Source organism: Mauremys mutica, chromosome 3 (genome assembly GCF_020497125.1).
Source record: "Mauremys mutica isolate MM-2020 ecotype Southern chromosome 3, ASM2049712v1, whole genome shotgun sequence".
NCBI classification, from domain to species: domain Eukaryota; kingdom Metazoa; phylum Chordata; order Testudines; family Geoemydidae; genus Mauremys; species Mauremys mutica.
The window spans coordinates 169,244,867-169,264,402 of NC_059074.1; the positions used below are offsets into that span (position 1 = coordinate 169,244,867).

Consider the following 19,536-nt stretch of genomic DNA (forward strand, 5'->3'; position numbering starts at 1 on the left):
TGGGTAGATTTTAATAGAATAGACTTGCAGAATGAAGAAAAACATATTAGTAGATATTTTTCATTTTGAATTAATCAAAAAAGTCTTTAGTGTCAAGACTTTATAAAGTGTAAAGATTGTAAAGAGGAATATGAATTACCCACTGAAATTTTTATTTATAATGCATTTTCATTCAGTCCTACCTTTTCTTTTTAAAATATAATTTGCAGATTTTGACAAATGATTGAGCTTTTACTGTCAAATTCAGCTTATTTGTTTTTATTGGTTTGATGCATATGTAAATACTGAAGCTGAGCAAAACTTCTGCATTGTTACTTAGACTTTTATTTCTTTTTTCTTAAAATCTATAATCTTTATTACTTTGTCACAACAGATTTTATGGTCCATTTGGTAAAACATTTCCATCTTTATTTTTGCTTCTTCTCAAGTTCAATTGTTTATAAGCAGTTGGTTGCACGGTAGTGTCCCGTGAGGTAGCCACAGAACTTTTTTTACATAAGAAAATATACTGCTATTGTGTTTTTGGGGTGGGGTTTTCAAAAGAACCTATGTAATGCAGCACAAATTTTATTGATTTTCAGTGAGACTTGTGCATATGAGGGCTGGTCTACACTGAAAACTTATATCAGCATGGTGACGTGTCTCAGGAGTGCAAAATTATGCCGAACTAAACCTCGGTATAGGCGGGGCTAGGTTGATGGAAGAATTCTTCCATCAGTCTAGCTACTGCCTTGAGGGCAGATGGATTAACTACAGCGGTGGGGAACCTCTCCTGTCACTGTAGTGAGTGTCTACAGTGAAGCGTTATAGCGACCTGCAGCTGTGCCACTGTAATAGGGTATGTGTAGACAAGCCCTTAGAAAATCCCACCACTGAAGCAGTACTCCATGTGTGGACTCAAAATTCTGCTGTTAGATCAAAGGAAAGAACAATGTACTATAAACACTACTAGGAATAGAGTTAAAGAAAGCTGTAGGCTAAACATTTATTCCTAATAGTACATATTTACACAGTGCAGTGACATAATAAAATAGTGTTTATGTTGTAAATCATTGTGGTTTAAATCCTCAGCCCAGCATCCATACTGAATAGCTGGATTTGGCATTGAGTAGATGGGCTAGTCCATAGGGGAAAGAATTCTCTTTCCTAGGGTGCAGAGTCACTCCAGGGATGCTACTTTAGTCCAGTAGTTGAAATAGCTCTCTATAGGCTCAACTTGTCCCCCTCCCCTCCTGCACCCAACAGGAGTAAGCACTGGAGAATCCACACAGTGGTGGGCCCCCCCTCACCTGCTTCTGCATACTAATGCAGAGGGAATCCTTACTGGGTGGGGCTCTGCACTACAGAAGGGCTGCATATCCCCCCAAAGCAATTTTGGATAACACCTTGTTTGCGAGTCCAGGTGATAGGGGAGACAGTGGAGTTGTCAGCAAGGTAGAGAACAGAGGAAATTGAGAGAGATTACTAAGAAATTTAATTTTGGACATGTTAAATTTGAAGTGGTTGCAGGACACTCATGAGGAGATAATATAAAGGCATTTGGAGACGTGAGAGTGGATAGTTGGATGGGAGGTCAGAGTTATGGGTAGATTTGGGAAATGCCAGCATAGAGTTTGTATCTTAAATAGTGAGAGCAGATGAGGTCACCTAAAGAGAGAGTAAAGGAGGGCAGGAGAGGCAGTGTAAGGATAGAACCTTAAGGAGTATCAACCGAGTGGAAAAGAGTAAAGGAGATAGAGCAGTCAAATGAGATGATGATGGTTATTGTGGTAGGAGAACCAGAATCCTACAATCTCAGAAGCCTAAAGAGCAGAGCAAGCAGAGGAGAAATGCAGAAGAACATCCAGCCCAAACTGAACAAGCAGTGAGTAGGGGAGAAGATGGCCATGATGGTTTGGAAGTAGAGATAGGGTGTAACTAATGCACAAGTGATTAAATACAATCCTGTTAATGCAAGTGATGTGTGTAGCAGATATTTCTTTAGGATTTTCAGCTTCTACTTCTATCACCAGGAGCTCACTGAAGTATGCTTATGATTGTCACTTAGAAGAAACTAAGAGTGAGCATATCTTTAAGGGCCAGCCACTGATACAAATGTGTGTTAAAGGGTTCTGAGAAAACAGCATTCTTCTCAGCCAGCTGCTCAGTGCCTTATGACTTAGGTTGGGCATATAGTGTTCTTCCCAGCCCACTGGGCTGTGGTTCCTACTCCCCTCAGCTTACTTCACCTTATTGTATCGTGAGTAACAAAACACCATGCTTAGTAGTCCCCAATGTTCCAGGTTTTGCAATGCTCATTTGTTCCCTGATGAGTGAGCTGTCACTGTAAACAAAAATTCCTAGAAACGTATTTTACTGTGAGAGAAATATGAGTCTATAATTAACATTTTTTCATCTATAAAGTGGTCCAATTGGTCAGTTTGATCAGGCCATTGTCATCTTCCATTTTTAAAATAACCACAGAATGACAGGATTAAAATACTGCATTATGTTTACACAGCTAGTTACACGGGGCTAAATTCTGCACGCAGCTAAGAGTGCAGGACTCACATTAGCTTCATGACTTGTATTAACTTTAGTGGCAGTTGTACAAGTTCTAAGAATATGGCCCAGAATAAATATCACATAATTCCCACAAATTGTTTATTGAAAAAAATTGATGTTTTGAAATTTTGTTTTATTGTTGAAGGAAATTTTTTCTCTGATTTTGATGAAATACCAGTCATTTCCTTTTTTGCTTTAGTTGTCATGGATGATGACGACGATGAGTCCTGTCTCCTTGATCTTATTGGGTAAGTTCCCCTTAAGAAATTCTTAAAGAAAAATCTATGCAAAATCATTGTACAAAATTAATCCATATAAAAGATGATTAATTTTCAGTAGTCTTTGGAAGTTGGTGTCATGTGATAGTTTGGAGGCCTGTAAGTGAGGAACAGATAGTCACAATCAGAATTTATGCTAATTGGTAGTCCACTGGTTTTTGGCATGACACTGACCATCATGCCCAATGATGGTCCTGTCAGGTCAGTGTTGAGGCACATTAGCAAACAGGGAAACCTACCCTACACTCGTGATGCAAAGGAAATATCCCTTTTTTGGCTAGATAAAGGACTTTAGCCTTCAGTGCAGTCAGAATGGCATGTTCACAGACATTACCTTCTAAATGAAAATATAATTAAAATATATAGACTGATTCAAAATACAAGCTACCTAAATTATTTTTACAGAAGATAAAATGCATTTGTGTACCAATTTTATAGGGTTGAATTGCTACCGGTATTATAAAGAATTACAAACAATCAGGAATTTTAAAGGTTATCAACTTTTGTCTATTCAAAGGCATTTTTATTTTAAATCCCTATTTGTATAAAAAAAACAACCGTCCTCCAACCAAACAAACAAAATCACAGTCTTTCTACTTTGCATTATTTCTATTCCATTCTATACCACTTTTACGTGCACATTGATGTGTATTCCATATGGGATTCAAAAATCAATATTTAGGTACAGTTGCAACCAAGAAAAGCTTTATGTGGAATTGAGATATATTCACTGTAGGCATGGTGAAGTCCTTTTTCCTTGACTGGCTAAAATATCAGTATAGTTCTTCAAGAGCAGACATTTATCGTAATATGTCCAAAATGTGTAGAACATATTGAATATCTGATATCTAGTACTTTTTTCAGACTGAATTTTTTTTTCAAATGTTATGCCAGTCACTGCAATAGGAAAGTTTTCCTGCATGGTTCTAGCTGTAGATGAAATCAAGAAGACAAATCTATCCACATATGTCAAGTATAGCAAACAGTGAGCTTTATCTTGCATTGCTTATGCACCCAAAACTTCCACTGAAACCAGTGAGAGCCTTGAATGCAAAAGGAATGAAGTATCAAGCCCAATAATAACTATAATTAGATCAGACTAGTATGTGAATAGCCTACCAAATAACAAGTTGTTGGTAGGTGTTGCCTAACAATCATCATGTACAGTATTATAATATGAGACTGCTGACTTCAGCCACCAAAGGGAACATATTTACATCCTGCCTGGAACATCAGCTTAAGAATTGTCCAAATGGAAACAAAAATGAAAGCGCTCAGTAATAAGCCAAGTTACAAGAATTCCAGTCCAAGTCCAAAGAATGCTCAGAAGATGAGGTCCTACAAATAGGAGAGTGTTGGGTGTAATGTATTATTTGTTGTAGTGTCCCTTTTTACTGCTTGTATCAGCTATCGTTCAGAACATCTGGCAGGACAGAAAAACTGAAGTTTGTCTCCATTAAATCTTTCAGTTTGGTAAGTGTCTTCTAATCTTTATGGATTTATTTTTAGAAATAATAAAAGTTATAAGAAAGGATGGTTAGTTAGGATGATGATAAAACATCAACATTTAAATTTGTCATGATCATAAAAGCTGGTAAGCAGTATTGATAGTAAAGGTCTTGGTCATGTATCAGCAAAACCTCATAAACCCAATGAGTTCATGTATGAATGAGACAGTGAAGCCTTTCTCCTTTTAATTTTCTGTACTCTGTACTGAAAATGAGATTTCTCTTAAAAATATAGTGTGTGAAGGTTGTAATGTGTGTGAGTAGAATCTGATCTTAGATGCCTAGATGTTACCTGAGTGTCATGTATATCATGCAATATGTTTAAAATATATATAGTATCACTTCTGTTTGAGCTACAGCATAGCTTTTAGAAACATATCTAGTCATAATTTAAAGACTTCAGGTGATGGAAAATCCACCAAGTCCCTAGCAGTGTTTTTCCAATAGTTAATTACCCTCACTATTAAAAATACACCTTATTTCTAGCCTGAATTTTCCACTTCCAATCATTGGAAATCATTATACACCTTTTTCAGCTAGATTGCAGAGCCCCGTGCTATACTATATGCATTAATATTAACTTTATACAAGAATTAGGTTTCCCGCTCTCTCCTTTTTAAAAAAAAAATCCCATTTAAATTAAAATAAGAATAAAAGGCATTTCTTTAATTAGTGTAACTAGCAGAACAAGTGGCTGGAAACAAATTAGGTCCATTCTAAGATTAGCTCTATATTTTACAGTTAAAATCACTATTTAGTCTTATTATTGCAATGGAGTTTGAACTGGAATGTACTTTATGAAGATTTTGAAAAATATTCAGTTTTTCCCCCCCTATTTTCAGTCTAGTTTAATTTAATTAAAAGCCAATTGTAGTTATTTATTCTAGCTAATTAGGCTTGATTTAAATAGATATGACAATTAGCTGAGTAGGAATGAATCAGATATCCAATTCCATGAAAATGTTCTCATACTAAATTAAAGCCCTATTCTAGAGGCACAGAGTGCAACTGGCTGAACAGGGCACATGTATAGTAGCAGCATGATTTTCCTGGTGTTTGTGAGCTTATGCTATAAACTTATATGGAGACTTGAGGTGTCTTTATTTTGTTTTCTGTTTTTCTTTTAGGATGATCAAGAAAGAAGAGGGAAATTTTAAGATTGACTCTGGTGTTTATTGGGGAGATCCATAAAAATGTTTTTCAAAATGTTTTATTAGTACTATTTACAAATAAAGATTATTTCTGTTAAATCAAAGAGGTCACATAACTTTTTTAATTGAATGTGTACATTAATGGGTGTGTCAATAAAATAATTGTATAATTGCTATATTTAGCAATAACTACAAAGTAATCCCTGTAATTTAAAGTCACATGTTTGTATGCATACATTGAGTATTTTTACCACCAGATTTGCATTGCATGAATGTGTGTATTTTTTTAAATACACTTGAACTGCAAATACTTAATTCATCTAGCTGCACTTCTTTTTTTAATTGTGTATCAATATTTTGTTCAATGAAAGAGTATCTTGAAGGCTCTTAACCAAAGTAAGCTGTCATGGGAGGGTAACTGGTTAAAAGATAGGAAACAAAGGGTAGGAATAAATAGGCAGTTTTCAGAATTGAGAGAGGTTTCCCCAAGGGGTCTATACTGAGACCAGTCCTATTCTACATATTCATAAATGATCTAGAAAAAGGGGTAAACAAGTGAGGTGGAAAACCTGCAGATGATACAAAACTACTCAACATAGTTAAGTCCCAAGCAGACTGCGAAAAGCTACAAAAGGATCTCACAAAACTGGGTGACTGGACAGCAAAATGGCAAATGGAATTCAATGTTGACAAATGTAAAGTAATGCACATTGGAAAACATAATCCCGACTATACATATAAAATGATGGGGTCTAAATTAGCTGTTATCACTCAAGAAAGAGATCTTAGAGTCATTGTGGATAATTTTCTGAAAACATCCAGTCAATGTGCAGCGGCAGTCAAAAAAGCCAACAGAATGTTGGGAATCATTAAGAAAGGGATAGATAATAAGACAGAAAATATCATATTGCCTCTAAATAAATCCATGGTATGCCCACATCTTGAATGCATGCAGATGTGCCACCCCATCTCAAAAAAGATGTATTGGAATTGGAAAACGTTCAGAAAAGGGCAACAAAAATGATTAGGAGTATGGAATGGCTTCCATATGAGGCGAGATTAATAAAACTGGGACTTTTCATCTTGGAAAAGAGATGAGTAAGGGGGAATGTCTATAAAATCATGACTGGTGTGGAGAAAGTAAATAAGGAAGTGTTATTTACTCCTCCTCATAAAACATGAACTAGGGTTCACCAAACAAAATTAACAGGCAGCAGGTTTAAAACAAACAAAAAAAAAAAGGAATAATTTTTTTACACAACACACAGTCAACCTGTGGAACTCCTTGCCAGATGATGTTGTGAAGGTCAAGACTATAACAGGGTTCAAAAAAGAACTAGATAAATTCATGGAGGATAGGTCCATCAATGGCTATTAGCCAAGATGGTCAGGGATAATGTCCCCAGTTTCTATTTCCAGAAGCTGAGACTGGGCGACAGGGGATGCATCACTTGATGATTACCTGTTCTGTTAATTCCTCCTGGAGCAACTGGCATTTGCCACTGTCAAAAGACAGGATACTGGGCTAGATGGACCCAGTATAGCCTTTCTTATCAAGTTATCAAAAGAAAAATGCATCTAGTCAGTTATACATTTGATTTCATTTGGAAAAGATATAACTTTTTCCCCAGAGAAGATAATGTTGTTGTAGTTGAGAAAATTTTCTTTTTTATGAATAGACTGGCAAGAAAACATCTTAAATATTTAATTATTAAATATGGTAGCTCTTTATCAGGACTTTAACCAATTTGCAGGCAATAGAGCTCATTAGAGGAGATTATTCGTATTTTAGTGATTACATTTCTTGATCTAATACCATTGCTTGTCCATTTAATGCAAACTTTGTTGTGTTATAGAATATTGGGTATTTATTTAACAGATGGTGTAATCAGTAGTGGCCTATAGAATGGAAGTAAACATGTAAAGTGATATTTAGATGTTTTTGGAGTAATGAAATCCTGAAATTCTGAAATGTAATGATGAGAATTCCTGTCTTTGAGGAAGCCTCTTTTTAAAAAAAAAAGAAAAAAAAAAGGTGAAAAATATAAATTTACATATTAACATGGTTTGCTGAAAACAAAAAAGATAGATCCTCAGCTGATGTAAATTGGCATAGCTCTATTGAAGTCAGTAGAGCTACACTGATTTACATGAACGGAGCACCCGGCTCAAGGTTTTTATTGTTTTTTGTCTTAATTATGCTTTTTAACAAATGTAAGTACTTAAAAGTGATAACTTTTTTTGTTTCTTTTTAAAGAGATCCACAGGCACTGAATTATTTTCTACATGGTCCTAGTAGTAAATCTGTAAGTAGTATTCTACTATACTACTCTAAAATTACATGAACTTTAGTGGCTGCTTTATTATTAGTTTAATGTTACTTTACTACATTTGTGTCTTAACAGAGCAATGAAGACTTGACTAATGCAGGGTACTCTGCAGCCAATTCTAATTCAATTTTCGCCAACTCCAATGTAAGTATTCAGAAGAGAAAATGTGTATTTATTGTGATTACACGCTTTCATCATAGTTTGTTTGTCCTGTATACAACTAAATGGAGTAGATGTTAATAATGTTAATAACTGACATAAAATAGGCACATCTAGACACTGAAAACTGTGAATGTATGTTTAAAGCACCTGTAACTTCTTTGTAGTTGCAGTTTTTATAGAGGCAAATTGTCCTCATCCACTCCCTTTATTATTTATTTATTTATTATATTTATTTTATTTATTAACATTTATATTGCAGTACAAACATGTAGCAAATGACATTATTCCCTACTCCAAACAGCTTACAGTCTAAAAGACAAAGGTGTGACAGGACGATGAGACAAACACTGTGGTTGGATGAAAGTGGGGAAAATGGTTTTAGGGTGTGCACAATTTTCAGCTAGCCAGGAACAATGATCACAATTTTCCACCTGTCTAGCCATTTTTAGACAACAGTTCCCTGTATACATCATGGTAGAGGTGAGTTTTAAGGAGGCACATGAAGAAGAGCAAAGTTGTGGCTTTGTGGATTTTGACTAGGATCTTTTCCCACATGTCAGAGAGAAAGCAGGAAGGTGCTCATGGGAGAAGTAGGCAGTGTGTGACATTTCTTTCCTGTGACAGTCACTGGTAGCTCCCTTGGGTCCTGCTGATTGCAGGAATGGGGGAAGTAGGAGCCTATTTTCTGTGTGTGTCTCAGAAACTGGAGATGCCCATAGGAAACAGGGTATTAAGGGGAGGCAGGAGACGCTGGGGAAGGTGGGTGCTGCTGAGGGAAATTGGATTGTTTGGGGGGAGGAGTGATCCTTTAGGGCAGAGGTGGGCAAACCATGGCCTGTGGGCCACATCCGGCCTGCGGGACCATCCTGCCCGGCCCCTGAGCTCCTGGCCTGGGAGGCTAGCCCCCAGCCCTTTCCCTGCTGTCCCCTCTGCCCTGCAGCCTCAGCTCGCTCGCTGTGCCACCGGCGCAATGCTCTGGGCAGCAGAGCTGTGAGCTCCTGGGACAGCGCAGCTGCAGAGCCTGGCCTGACCAGGTGCTCTGTGCTGCGTGGTGGTGGTGGCAGCGTAGCCCGCCTCCAGCCGGGTGGCGCAGCTATAGCACCACTAGCTACCGGTGCTTCAGGGGGCACAGAGCAGGGGGGATTGGATAGATGGCAGGGGCGTTTGGGGGGGTGGTCTGGGGGAGGGGCAGTCGGGGGGAGAACAGGGGGTTGAATGGGGGCAGGGGTCCCGGGGGGAGCAGTCAGGAAGGAGACGGGGGGTTGGATGGGGCGGCTGGGGGCAGGGGTTCAGGGGGCAGTCAGGGGATAGGAAGAAGGTGTGGTTGGATGGGACAGGGGTCCTGGGGGCGCTGTCAGGAATGAGAGGAGGGGTTGGATGGGGCAGCAGGGATCCGGGGGCAGTCAGGGGACAGAGAGCGGGGGGGTATGGATGGGGCAGGGTTCCTGGGGGAGCTGTCAGGGAACAGAGGGGTTGGATGGGGCAGGAATCCCGGCGGGGGGAGGGAGGGAGATAGGAGGTGGGGGCCGGGCCATGACCCCCTCCCCTAACCGGCCCTCCATACAATTTATGAAACCCGATGCAGCCCTCAGGCCAAAAAGTTTGCCCACCCCTGCTTTAGGGGCTTTGGGAAAGGCAAGAGAGCCTGCTGCAGCCTGAGATGTTTGTGATGGGTGAGTAGCCAGGAGGGCAGTGGGAGCTGGGGCAAATGGCTTTTGGCTGTAGGTTCATGGGGCAATATCCTGCATTCTTCCCTCACTCCCATTTAGAGTAATAGGATTTAAGGCCAGGAGCGACCACCAGATCAGTCTAGTCTAACCTGTGTATCACAGGCCACCAACACATGCACACTGAGCCCAACAGCTGAAATTAGACCAAGGTGTTAAGGCCCACAGGAAACTAAACTAATATAAACCACCAGCAGAGAGTAGGAGGGACTGAGATGCACCAGTACCAAAGGACCCTTCAGTGGCAGGATATTAAGTGAAATACACCCACATGGACCTGGCCATGCACCCGTACCACAGAGGATGGGGAAGAATCCCCAATGTCAGTGCCAGTATGACCTGTAGAAAAATTCCTTCCTGACCCTACACAGGCAACCAGCCTCTGAGTATGTGAGCAGGAACAAGCCAAACAACCACCTGAGAGAGAGAATTATCAGTACCACTCGGAGTCCCATCCATGATCCCATCTCCAGCCATGGCCATCTGCTGCTTCACAGGAGACAAAAAAGAAAAACAAAAAACCCACAAAAACCAATATCACAACACCCAAACCAACACCAGAATACATTGGGGGGAAAATCCCTTGATCACCCCTACAGGTGACAGCTGATGCCTGAGCTTTTAAGAATATCTGACATGAACCAGAAGGCACTCTCAGGGTTGCTAAACCTCGTCCCCCACCATCACAAGCAATCATGTCATACATCCCATGCATAAATTGGTTCAGCTCTCTGAAAACTAATTAAGTTGTTTGTTCCCACAGCTCCTATTGGGAGGCTGTTCCTGAACCTCACTCCTCTGATGGTTAGAAACAGTCTTCTGATCTCCAGCCTGAATTTGTTCAAAGCCATTTTATACTCATTTTTTCTAATGCTAGCCCATGTCACTCACTGAGCTCTATTTTCAGCCTCTCATATGCCCTCAGCTGCCACCACTGCTCCACAGTGACCTGACTCCCCGCACATGGACAGGGAGTGGCCAGAGCATAATTCCCAGATGGTGGATGGTCCCTTGGGTAGCATAGTCAATTGGCACATGTTAGAGCAGACACCAGGCTGTTCTCATGTGGACAGAGAATCTGGGAGATATAACCAGGTTTCAATTAGCCCCCTTTCTGCTGTACCTAATAGAAGGTGCACACAGCAGAGAATCTGGCCCCTAAATTTTAGATGTTTCTGAAGTGCTGATAAAGTATTTGTGCCAGATTTAATCCTTGTGTTTTCATGCATGTACTGTATATTATAGTTTTACAGGTAAAGTTGTAAGGTTTCTGTTACTTTTTTGAAAACCTTTAATAAAATAGCAAGAACTATCCCTCAAAATTCCAAAGTGACAGAGATGCTTTCATAAAATAAGCTAGATTCAGTAAAAGGCAGACACAAATGTGAATTGAATAAATAAATTATACTCATGGAGTAGTGTGGCAGTCAGTGAAAGGGGGACGAAAGCAAACACTGAAGGTAGAGGTCTTAGGCCTGGTCTACACTACGGGGGCGGGGTTGAACTAAGGTAAGCGACTTCAGCTACGCGAATAGCGTAGCTGAAGTCGAACTACCTTAGTTCGAATTTCCTACCTGTCCAGACGCCGCGGGATCGAACTCCATGGCTCCCCCGTCGACTCCGCCACCGCCGTTTGCGGTGGTGGAGTTCCGGAGTCGACGGGAGTGCGTTCGGAGTTCGAACTATCGTGTCTAGATTAGACGCGATAGTTCGAACTCCGAGAAGTCGAACTCTCCGCGTCGACCCGGCGGGTAAGTATGGACCTACCCTTAGAGATTTCCAGTATGACAACTGTGTCATGCAGCAGTTTTCACAATGTTTATGTGAAACATCCAAAGCCAAAAATTCTCTACCCTTGAATCTGAAACTGTCTGAATTTCACACCCAGACCTTACATTTATCATGGGCCAAAAAGGAATTGGGTTTTTGAAGACATCTTGGCTTTGAGTGGGTTGAGATTTGAATTTTGCACCTTAGCAGTGCTGCCCCAGCAGTTGGTTTTGAGGGCATAAGTGGTGCAAGGGCTTTGTGCTGGCCCTATGCACGGGTTGAACTTCACCGTGCATATGTAGCTACAAGGATGTGGTATTATAGAGGGGCTTTGTTCTTTGCAGGGAAAAAATTAATTGGAAACAGTTTGTATCTTACATTATTTAAAAAATGCAATGTAATTTATTTATTGTTTTTCATTTTAGAACACTGATCCTAAATCCTCCATCAAAGGTGTAAGCAATCAGCTTGGAGAGGGGCCTAGTGATGGACTACAACTGTCAAGTAGCCTTCAGTTTCTTGAAGATGAACTTGAATCTTCTCCTTTACCTGATCTCAGTGAGGATCAGCCTTTTGATATTCTTCAGAAGTCCTTACAGGAGGCCAATATTACTGAACAGACTTTGGCAGAAGAGGCATATCTGGATGCCAGTATAGGTTCTAGCCAACAGTTTGCACAAGCTCAGCTTCATCCTTCTTCATCAGCATCCTTTACTCAGGCTTCTAATGTGTCTAATTACTCAGGTCAGACGCTGCAACCTATAGGAGTTACTCAAGTGGTACAGCAACCAGTTGGAACATCTTTTGCAAGCAATACAGTTGGTGTGCAACATGGCTTTATGCAACATGTGGGAATTAGTGTTCCCAGCCAGCATTTGTCTAATAGTAGTCAGATTAGTGGTTCGGGGCAGATACAGCTAATTGGTTCATTTAGTAATCAACCTTCCATGATGACTATTAACAACCTTGATGGATCTCAGATTATATTGAAAGGCAGTGGACAGCAAGCACCTGCAAACATGAGTAGCGGACTCTTGGTTCATAGACAAACTCCTAATGGTAACTCACTGTTTGGTAACTCAAATTCAAGTCCAGTAGCACAACCTGTAACTGTCCCATTTAACAGCACAAATTTTCAGACATCTTTACCAGTGCATAATATCATTATTCAGAGGGGTCTAGCACCAAATTCTAATAAAGTTCCGATTAATATCCAACCAAAGCCTATTCAGATGGGTCAGCAAACAGCTTACAATGTGAATAACTTGGGAATACAGCAGCATCACGTACAACAAGGGATTCCTTTTGCTTCAGCAAGTTCACCTCAAAATTCAGTAGTTGGTCCTCATATGTCTGTTAATATTGTTAATCAACAAAACACAAGAAAATCAGTTACTCCTCAAACAGTTAGTAATGCTGGCGGTAGTATTGTTATCCATTCTCCTATGGGACAGCCTCATGTATCTCAAAATCAGTTTCTCATACCTACAAGTCTCTCTGTCAATTCTAATTCGGTTCATCATGTCCAGACCATAAATGGACAACTTCTTCAGACTCAACCTTCCCAGTTGGTTTCTAGCCAAGTATCTGCTGAGCATGTTATGCTGAACAGGAACTCTACAAGCATGCTCAGGGCCAACCATTCATATTCAGGACAGATGCTGAATAATCAGAATACAGCTGTTCAATTAGTTTCTGGTCAGACATTCACAGCTCCTGGAAGTCAAGTTATAGTAAATCATGGAACTTCTCAAATTGTTGGTGGACAGGTGCCATTACAACAGGCATCACCAACAGTGTTGCATTTATCACCCAGTCAAAGTAGTGTTTCTCAAGGTAGATCAGGTTTTACTACAATGTCACCTGGACAGTCTACAGTCTCAAATATGTCAGCATCTAATCGGTTTACTGTTGTAAGTTCTTCTGGCACAGTACATCCCAGCCTGGGGCCACCAGTTCAGTCTGTTGCATCAGGAGGAAATTTTACTGGAGATCAACTTACACAGCAGAATAGAACACAAGTTTCAGTGAGTGTATCACATTGTCTTCCAGTTTCCTCTTCTAAATCTATCAGCACTTTCAGTCGCACATCAGTAGGAGTAACACAGCAACAGTTCACTTTTGCTCAGGTATGAATACCCTTTAAGTACCAACAAAATTGCACAAAATCATTCTAAATCATTTCCTTTTTCTTTGGTGGGGAAGGACATTAATAGGTAGTGTCCTTTAATACTGTATTCTCCAAAAATATTCACACATCATTTACTATGTTTACGGTAATTGTTTTATAAACAAATATTGTTGATCTACTGAAAAAATATCCAATTCCTGCTGCAACCATTTAATCAAAAAACCTCTTTGAATATTTCTTTAAGGTGGATGACTCTATCATTCCCATTAATTCAGATAGTCTTGCTTTTGTTGATAAGTGGTGGAATTTTTAAAGGTGTTCAGCATGGGCCTATTTCTGCTTCCAGTGAAATCAATTGAAGTTTTACCATTGATTTCAGTGGGAGCAGAACTATGCCAAGTCAGGACTTTTGAAAATCACACTGTTGGAGTCATAAGGCAAAACTCTGGCATGTACTAAGTACCTGAAGATCATTTTGACTTCAATGATAGTGATGCATGCGAAGGTCCTCTCAGTATTTGGCCCACAGAAATTGGAGATGGAAAAGGGTATATGGTGCTCTAGGCCATTTCTCTGCCAGCACAGGATTATTCCCTGCAGCAGATTTTATTTAGTTCTCTGTTCAGTATGGCTTTAAATGTCTCAATCAGTTTGGATTTTCAGTTTTGAAGTTTGGGGCAGAGACACACTCTTGTGTAGACCATTGAAAGAGTTACAAAGAGCTGAATTTTGTGGAGCTCTTTGGGGAGAAAAAATTCTCATATAATCAGTTGTGAAAGAGAAGCCTTATAAATATGCCTTCTTTAGTAAGTGATCAGTAAAATTAAAATACTGATATTCTGTGTAACTCTGAATCAGAAACTGCATATGTGTTTTGGGATGGGGAAAACAAGCTGGATTGATTTGTGTTGTTGGGGACAGTAAGTGAATGACTAGTGTCACGTGATCAACAGTGGGAATTTACACCACTTCTGAAATCAGCTAGTTATTTTGTATTTTCTTTAAGCATAATAAATTGGCCTAGTTACCTGTTCTTCTTTGAGGTGTCTTCTGTACTTCCTCACTTGTGGGATGGGCACTTTGGGAAGTTTTGAAAACCAGTGTCCATTGGAGCCACAGAAATGCCCTCTTGTTGGCACTGAAAATTCTGAGTCATAAAAGGGCTGTGTGACCCCCGCTAACTCAGTTCTTGTCCATGATTAGCTCTAGCTTTTTTCTGTGCTCACAGCCATATTTTTAATTTCAAACCACCCTTATTTTATTGTTAAATTGTATTTTAATTAATTAGTCAGTTCTAGATAGTGTACCACTCTCTGGACCAGGATTCTTGTACAGCTTGAGAGACCCTCACAAATTAGAAATATGCAGATATGACTTCCAGAGGAAAAAAGGGTTACTTAGTTATCTCACAAATGGTGACTTTCCATACTTGGTCTTCTTCCTTGGCGTTGTACTCTCATGCAACTCTTCAAATTTGTATATTTAGGACAGTGGCATTTTTAAAACCTGTACTGAAGGCACTTATTAGGATGGGTAGGGATGGATAGTCTTTTTCTGTTTTATGGAGACATGGTACAGTAGTCTTGAAGATTTCCTTCCTCTTCTGCAGAAGGGCCTCCCAGAACTTTTCAGCATTCTAATGCTGCCAGTTCTATTAGCTGATAGGACAAATAAAAGAGTCAGTAATTACACAGGAAATGTGTTACACATCAATACTCTTTCTACTTCTGAGGACTGACTGGCACTGTGTTGTATAGGATCTGATTATTTAATATGTCAGAACACAAAGTATAGAAGAGAAGGGAGTGTAGGGAAATAGTTAATTTCCAACCAGTCAGCACAACATGATTATTTTTCATGTTTGGGATTCCAAATTTCATTAAAATACCACACAACAGCTATTAGATGCTGTTGTGTCAGCTCATCTGAGATTGAAATTTATTAATATGATTGCATTGAGTTTCTCTCTTAATTTCTAGGTGTGTGTGTGTGTGTGGGGGGTCATTGTTTTGGTATTGAGAGAAAGTAAAACTAGACTTACTGCTATCATGGCACAGTTAGCCTTGCAGATGATGAACTGTTTTAGAAGATTTAGATTTGGAGGGGGAGTTCTTTGAAGGAAAGTGGCCTATATAGAGAAAATATAATTCAATAAGAAATCTCCTCAGAAGAAGTGGTATGTAGTGAAAGTTTAGTTTTTGTTCTCATTTTGCTTCTTTGATGACATTCTTACATAATCACAGTGGGGGAAAGAGTTGAGCTCAGTTGTAGGTTTCCTTTTTGCATTGTTATTAGGTCTATTAAAACTTCAGTGATTACTAGACTAACCTTTATTTCTCTATGGCATTTTCACAGGCTCAGAAAAAAGTTATGAACCAGTCTTCACCAGTTTCTGCATCAAAGTTACCGGATAGCTTGAGACAACCTCTGCTAACAGGTCCTCTGAGTAACACGTTGCCAGGTCAGATAAAGTCTTTTCATGATGGTTTTCCCCAATCCCTCTGGCATCATTATGTCAGGTGCTGACTGATGATTGGTGGCGATAGGGGGTCCTAACGATTATTTTTTTTCCATTTGAGGAACAACGGTGCTGAGCCCACAGACTTTCTCTTTAGCAATTGGTCATATGCTCTTTTTCCAACAAGAATTGTTAGTAGCCATCTGATTCTATTTGCTGGAATGATAGACAAGATGTACTCTTGGAATGAGCAGTCAAAAATCTTTTCCCATAATCCAAATGTGTCATCTGTGTGATGTGTTTAAGCGAAGGAAGTGAGAAATATCACGTCACTTTCAAACCAAGGTCTTCTGCTGCAAAATTCCAGTTATGTCTTTGAGACTTCCAGCCATCCTTATGTGATAACAACTCTAACTACTCACCATTTTGTCTTTCCTGGTACAGGATGTCTTGGAATCTAATCAACAGTTATTGTTTTGCAAAGAGAATGTAAATATCGGTTTTCGGTTAAAGTAGTGATGCACTGAACACGAGAAGATATTATGTGGGTTCTTGAAATGGCACCATCCTAATTACAATTTTAAAGTTTCTAATATAGACTTAAGTCATAAGGAAATGTCACTAGGCTTCTAGGTCCATTTTGATTTAATATATTACAATGAATGAACATGTTCTACACAATGTTTCTGTGCAAAATGTAACAGTACTATTTGTGTTACATGTGGTGGGTGTGTTGGGCTGAGATGATTCCTCTAAATTATACAGCTAGACAATCAGGTGGGAGGCTACCCATCTGAATCTACAACAGTGTGTGATCTAGCCACTCATTCACAACTTTTAATGGTGCTGCAGAGTCTTGAGTTTATAATTTTGGGGAAGTATTAGTAAAAAGCTGGATAGGCTCCAATTTATTTTTTTTCGAATCTCTTTTGGGATGATACTTGATTTTTTTCGTATTTTGAATTGATGTGTTTAGAGATTTTAGACTGATTTTCTTTATTTATAAACATGGTTATAGTTTTCAGCACTGTAGTATCTGAGTACCATTTTACTACATGTATTGATTTCCTTACATGACTGCAGTAGCAATACCCCTATACACACTGTTATGTATCAACATCTATTGATATGTAATTTTCAGATCAAGTAAAGGATTAAGCACAGGACTTCAAAAATTCTGTGATGGTTTGTTTTAAGAATCATGAGTAATAGACTCTTTTAAATGTGTACTTTTATAGGACAGGATTCTGGAGGTAAAATCATCCAGCAACCTTTAGGAACAACACAGTCACAGCAGGAAAAAGTAGTAGGATCATCTCCTATCCAACAAAATGTGCAGGTAGGGAGCATTTTTCAGTTAATCTGTTTTTCTTAATTTTAATGATGATAAGGAACCAGGAACAGTGCAGAAATATTAATGAATAATCTCCTACATGTTATTCTCATTGATCCCTATCCTAAACACAATCATTAATATTCCAAAAGTTTGTTTTGGTGGGAGGAAGGAAAGAGGAATATCCTCCAACCCCTTAGAGATATTCCATGAGCCTCTTTAAAGTTTTAAAAACAAAACCTTTTCCTGTTTTCTAAATATGAATGAATCAATATAGCAATCTGAGTGAAGGGATGTCTGCTAATTCAATACTGTGCGCTCTGCTCTTGATATCCATTTGATCAGCAAAGTGCTCTAAGGCTACACCCTCTAGTTACTCCATTGCATTTTTTATTCTTTATGTCGTGGGACTCAATTGTTAGTGTTGTTGTTTACTACCGATGTGGTAGGTTTCTTTTTGGGGGACTGTGTAAGATGAGATACGTAGTTTTCCCCATTGCTTACTTCATTCATGAGCAAAGCAGGAGTCATTTATGGTAGCTCACATTTATGGCAAAGACTTCAAGTAATCTGTTTTCATTGATACAGAAGCCTACAGAAAATAAATGTGAGAGGCAATTGAAAGTATTTTATACTTAATGAGCAGTTTGTGCAAGGAAATTCTGTAACTTATTTTTTCTAAAGGAAAAGATAATGCCAATGTAATTGAGTTTTGGTTTGGTCCTAGGTGGATGTTCATACGGTTGGACAAAAGAGGCCTGCTGCTAAACAGCTAACAAAAGGAGCTTTGTAAGTCTTTTTTTTTTCATTTGTAGTTTTGTTACAGACATTTCTACTAACCTCTGCCTCTCTCACTCTGTCAATTTGTAAACTGTAATATAGCCTTGCGGTATTAGAATGTTAATTATTGATATTAGTCATTTTCCTTTTAGTATTCTACAGCAGTTACAGAAGGACCAGGCACATGCTGTGACACCAGATAAAAGTCAATTCAGATCGTTAAATGATGCAGTCCAGAGACTCCTCTCATATCATGTGTGCCAGGGATCACTGCCAACCAAGGAGGATTTAAGAAAAGGTAATTTATGTTTTAATTTGATATGATAAAAGTTGTGCTGCTGCTTATTAGAATTTTTAAGCAGTTAAATATTACATGGGGTGCTGAAAAAATTGATTGTGTAAATCAGAAAGACTAAAAAGAAAGGACACTTTTGCTAGTCTGTGCTAGTTATTGAAGAACATTATCTAAATGTATTCTTTGTGTCTTTTTAGTGGACAGTGAATTTGAATCTGTAGCCACGCAGCTTCTGAAAAGGACACAAGCTATGCTAAATAAGTACAGATGTTTGCTCATAGAAGATGCAATGGTAAGATTTATAAGCAAGAAAAACATTATTTTTGTGAAATTTATGGATCAGTTAATGCAAATTGGAATGACTTATTAAAACAGGTTTACTGGTCCAGAATAGAGTGATCCCAGAGGTGTATTACTTCCCTCTTTTGTGGCTACCACTGTGGATGGTGAACGTAAACAAAATGTCTCGCAGCCCGCCAGCGCATTACCCTGATGGGCCGCGTACCGTAGGTTGCCGACCCCGGTCTGAGCGATTGGCTGAACAAGAAGTAGGAGTGATTGGACCTGTAGATAGTGTTCCCTCTAAATTTTCCCACGCATGTGCGGAATGAATTTTGTCATGTGCACCAATATGGAGGTGATGTGTCACACATCACCTCCATATTGGTGCACATAAAATTCACGTGGCAGGGGTGGGGCTGAGGGGTTCGGAGGGCTGGGGCAGAAGATTTGGGTGCGGGGGGTGAGGGGTTTGGGGTGCAAGCTGCCCGGGGCTACGGTGGGGAGAAAGGACTCTGTTTACTATGCACCTGGACTTTATTCATAGCGCTGCCAAAGACATTCTGTATGGGTATGTCTACACTGCAGTTAAAAACCCATGGCTGGCCTGTGCCCGCTGACTCTGCTGCCGGGCTGTTTCACTGCAGTGTAGACTTCCAGGCTCGAGCTGCTGCCCGAGCTCTGGGACCCTCCCACCTTGCAGGGTCTTAGAGCCCCAGCTCCAGCCTGAGCCTGGAAGTCTACACTGCAATGAAACAGCCCGGCAGCCCAAGCCCTGCAAGCCCGAGTC

At 39.5% G+C, this 19,536-nt stretch overlaps 1 protein-coding gene across 3 annotated transcripts in view; it reads left to right on the top strand.

Moving 5' to 3' along the window:
* The window catches only part of BICRAL (BICRA like chromatin remodeling complex associated protein), a 56,482-nt gene that overhangs the window by 27,299 nt on the left and 9,647 nt on the right, over window positions 1-19,536 (top strand). For 2 of the 3 annotated variants that reach the window (XM_045010074.1, XM_045010076.1), the window contains 9 exons: window positions 2,744-2,792; window positions 7,739-7,787; window positions 7,887-7,955; window positions 11,896-13,599; window positions 15,957-16,062; window positions 17,298-17,398; window positions 18,120-18,181; window positions 18,325-18,470; window positions 18,665-18,759. In XM_045010074.1, the coding sequence (XP_044866009.1) occupies window positions 2,749-2,792; window positions 7,739-7,787; window positions 7,887-7,955; window positions 11,896-13,599; window positions 15,957-16,062; window positions 17,298-17,398; window positions 18,120-18,181; window positions 18,325-18,470; window positions 18,665-18,759 (2,376 nt within the window). In that variant the 5' untranslated portion in view covers window positions 2,744-2,748. Of the gene's footprint in view, window positions 1-792; window positions 1,865-2,743; window positions 2,793-7,738; window positions 7,788-7,886; window positions 7,956-11,895; window positions 13,600-15,956; window positions 16,063-17,297; window positions 17,399-18,119; window positions 18,182-18,324; window positions 18,471-18,664; window positions 18,760-19,536 lie in introns of those variants that run through there. The other variant, XM_045010075.1, reaches the window with a different exon arrangement.